Below are 3,762 nucleotides of genomic sequence, written 5' to 3'. Positions count from 1 at the left end.
TTTGGTGTCCCGTCAATAGTGTGGATGCTGAAAGGTATCTTAAGGTTGTTATCGATCGTCGCACGAATCTCAAAAAAGAATCTGTAAAAATATGCTCCATGTTAAGTTTTAATCAATTTTAATTGGTATTATATTTTTATATTCATATTTTTTGTCTTTGTATTTTTATATTCATGTTTTTTTCATTGTAATTTTAATTTCAAAACATTTTTGAATTTTTCTATTATTTTTTAATGGTTATATTGTCTTTAAATTATATATAGTATATAAATTTTATTAAAATTCATCGAAATTTTTTATTATTTAAAATTAAACTCTTCATAAAAATAGATGCTAAATTAAACATTTTTAATGCCCTAAAACGCTAAAATGCAAAATGAAAATGCTAAAATTGACAAAAATAGATGCCCAAAATACGGGTCTCTAGTCATCGGGTACAACTCTATTATATACATATGTATATTTGTGAAAATTAAAAAAAAAATGACCTTAAATATGAACTCCCATATTTATTAATTTGCTACAAAATCAGAAACATCCCTCAAACTATCAGAGTGAGTACATCAATTAGTTCCACTATGGGCCTTTGTAATCACACCATAGTGATGAAGTGTATCAAACGATATATAGGTGTAGAAAGCAAGAATGCTCTGTATGAAAAAATTAATGGAACAAAGGATAGGCTTTTATTTTAAGTCTTTACTTTATGTACATTCAAATGCTCCGTCAAGCGACATTTAAAAATGAACGCTTTAAAGCACACGCTACATTTGTGCGGTTTCACTCCGGTGTGCATTTTCATGTGTATCTTCAAATTCGACTCGTACCCGAACGACTTTGAACAGACTCCACACTCAAGGTGCTTTTCCCCGGTGTGTATTTTCATGTGATCGTCTAGAATGGCTTTTCTGGTGAACGTTTGCGAGCAGATTCGGCAATTGTGCGACCTCTCTCCGAGGTGGACTTTGATGTGTCGATTCAGATTGCTCTTCTGCAAGAAAGACCTGGAGCAGACGTGGCATTGGTAGGGTCTTTCGTTTAGGTGAATTTTCGAATGTATCTTCAAGGCCTTCCCCGTCGAGAATACCTTCGAGCAAACGTCGCATTTGTTCGACGGTCGTTCAGTGTGCATCTTCAGATGTCTAATCAAGCGACTTTTCTGCCAGAAGTCTTTCAAGCAAAAGTCGCACTTGAGGAGGACCTTCACGGCATGGATCTTGGAGTGTCTTATGAGGTGAAATCCGAATGTGAACGATTTAAGGCATACGTTGCACACGTGCGGTTTCTCACCGGTGTGAATTTTCAAATGCTGCTTCATGTTGGAATTGTAACGAAATAACTTCGAACAGAATCTACATCTGTGTGATTTTTCTTTGGTGTGCATCACGATATGCAATCGTAGCTTTTGTAGTTTGGTGAATATTTTACCGCAATAGTCGCAGTAGAATTTGCCATCATCAGAATGTATTTTGATTACATCTGTTGTATTGTTATCAACCGTTACATTACAATGTCTCGTGAAAACGTTTTTTTCCTCCGTCTGCAATATGATACAATTTTAATATTACTCAATTATATAAAAAGTTTTATTTATTACAATTGAATTACCAGTGCAGTTTTATTTTCATAGCGAATTGGCGACCCGGTGATGTTCAGTTTATTTTCTGTAGTACTATAATCGTGATCTAAAATATTGAATTGTTTTGAATTATCGTCAACTTCATTACTATTTGATTTTTCATTGTTCCAATCCAAATCATCGAGTATAACTTCTTCCACTTTAATATTCAAACTTTCAATTATATTCTGTCTGACATTTTTATCATTTTGAATGTAGACTTCTTTTAAATTGGTGAAAAATTCTATGTTTGATTCACACGACAAGCATATAGTACTTGAAAGCTCGTCATCTTCATTTACCTTCAAATGAAAAACAGAAGACTCAATTCTATTTACATGTTTTTAATTCAATTAATTTATTCAATCAATTGTATTTATTCAATTTATAAGTTTGTTTTTTTATTGTACAAAATATTGCAGATATTAAAAAAAAATAACTCCATTAGACAAAACGACGTTATATATGTATGTACATATGTAATGATTTAACTATTTTTATTTACAAATATTTTTCCTTTTCTTTTGAGAGCTTGCATTATAGTATATAATATATACTCTATATATGTACATATATACAAAGTTTATAAAAATTTAATGATACAATATTTTTCTCCAAATATGCTTTAAACAATAACATTAAAATGTATGAAATAACAGTCATTGGAACAAATAAATTATACACGACATATTGTAAACTAAGGTTTTATCACTGGACTATATATTGTTCATTAAAGTAAAAAATTCTTCGGCTGGTGCATTTGTTCCTGATAAATGGAAACAACATTTGACTAATTTGTCAATATTTTTGTAGGAGACATCATTTTCGCCGAAAAAATTGTAAATTTATCCATTTATTAGATAAAAACATAGATAAAGTAAAAATTCTATTACACAAGAAAACGATCGGATAAGAGGCAAAATTTTTCCTTAATAGTACCTAATCGTAAGTGAAATTAAGAAGGGGTATGTAAAAAAGTGTACTGGTTTTATCTCACGACTTACCAGGACGAATACCCAAAAAACCAGTACTGTCCTGGTAAAATCAGTAAGAATGGTCACCTTATTGTGAACAGATGTTTAGAACAATACAAAGATTTCAAAAATAAAATCACAACATTGTGTAAGCGTCACTCTTTATATGTATAAACGTAAACAGAAATATATACAAATAAGAGTATATGAATACAAATAGCTCGATATGAAATTTTGCAGAATTTATCAATTAAAACAAATATTTTCAAGTGTGACATGTTTACCTGTAATCTGCAACAGTTCCAAATGTGTTTCTGAAGTGATTTGGATTTTTCAAAAATGGGAACAGACGTTAACAACGTCGTAGAACATAAACAAAGACGACACTCCATGTGTATATTTGTTTATATTCTCTAGAAAGCTGCCTCTGACACTTGAAGATGAGAGCAACTGATACCAACCTCTGATGTGTAAACACAAAAAGTCTTATTCCGATAATAGAGGAAACAGTAATTGGATTATTAGTCACATTGCGGTGGTCACAAAGACAATGTTTGCCATTAAAATCGCGAATACACAATATTTGGCACTCAAGTTCTCGTTAGTATGATGGACTTTTCGGCTGCCAGATATTCCGTTATAGAGATTTTAGTGACTTTGTGACCAGTGCTTTGTGACCAGTAATCACCCAACCAGAGGAAACGCTAGTTGTTTACTTGGTTCGGTGATTACTAGTCAAATGTGAACCGGTAACAGGATAACCGGTCGCTCTAGATCAGTCGCACGTCGTCACCCGTCACACTAAAACTGGTCGCAAGAAAACGGGTCACACCCAAATATTGGTCACGAGAAAACTGGTCACACCCAAAAATTGGTCACACCCAAAAATGCGACTAATTTTTAATTTTACTTGTAGGGGAAATATTACAGTCGTTGGCCACTTGAATTTTAAATTAAAAATACATAAACGAGTGCGAGGATTCGTTTAATAATTCAAAAAAATATATAATTAACCTTCCAAATAGCCAATAACCTTACACTAGACAACAATTGTAATGTTTTTCTTATCCCCAAATCGTTCAACAGCTTTCGTTAATAACGATACCCGTAATAATTAATTAGAATGAAACAATAATTGATGTTGAATTTTAAAACGTCTCGTCACTTTAT

The 3,762-nt window shown here is 32.1% G+C and overlaps 1 protein-coding gene across 1 annotated transcript; it reads right to left on the bottom strand.

Annotated features, from left to right (window-relative positions):
- Positions 1-278: 278 nt before the first annotated feature.
- On the bottom strand, positions 279-3,395 carry LOC143920946 (uncharacterized). The gene is made up of 3 exons (XM_077443993.1): positions 2,877-3,395; positions 1,609-1,920; positions 279-1,540 (listed from the first exon to the last, which is right to left on the bottom strand). The coding sequence occupies exons 1-3, from the start codon at positions 2,982-2,984 to the stop codon at positions 692-694; spliced, it is 1,269 nt and encodes a 422-aa protein (XP_077300119.1). The 5' UTR covers positions 2,985-3,395; the 3' UTR covers positions 279-691.
- Positions 3,396-3,762: the final 367 nt, after the last annotated feature.

Source organism: Arctopsyche grandis, chromosome 2, assembly GCF_051622035.1.
Source record: "Arctopsyche grandis isolate Sample6627 chromosome 2, ASM5162203v2, whole genome shotgun sequence".
NCBI classification, from domain to species: Eukaryota; Metazoa; Arthropoda; class Insecta; order Trichoptera; family Hydropsychidae; genus Arctopsyche; species Arctopsyche grandis.
Note: the sequence above shows the minus strand (reverse complement) of the source record. Positions and strands in the feature narration are given on the sequence as shown.

Excerpts from the sequence above, each read along its gene's own strand:
- LOC143920946 (XM_077443993.1), bottom strand. The coding sequence starts at position 2,984 with ATGGAGTGTCGTCTTTGTTTATGTTCTACGACGTTGTTAACGTCTGTT. Across the intron at positions 1,921-2,876 it reads GGAACTGTTGCAGATTACAG|GTAAATGAAGATGACGAGCT; the intron begins GTAAACATGTCA and ends TTTCATTTGAAG. Across the intron at positions 1,541-1,608 it reads ATGAAAATAAAACTGCACTG|ACGGAGGAAAAAAACGTTTT; the intron begins GTAATTCAATTG and ends ATCATATTGCAG.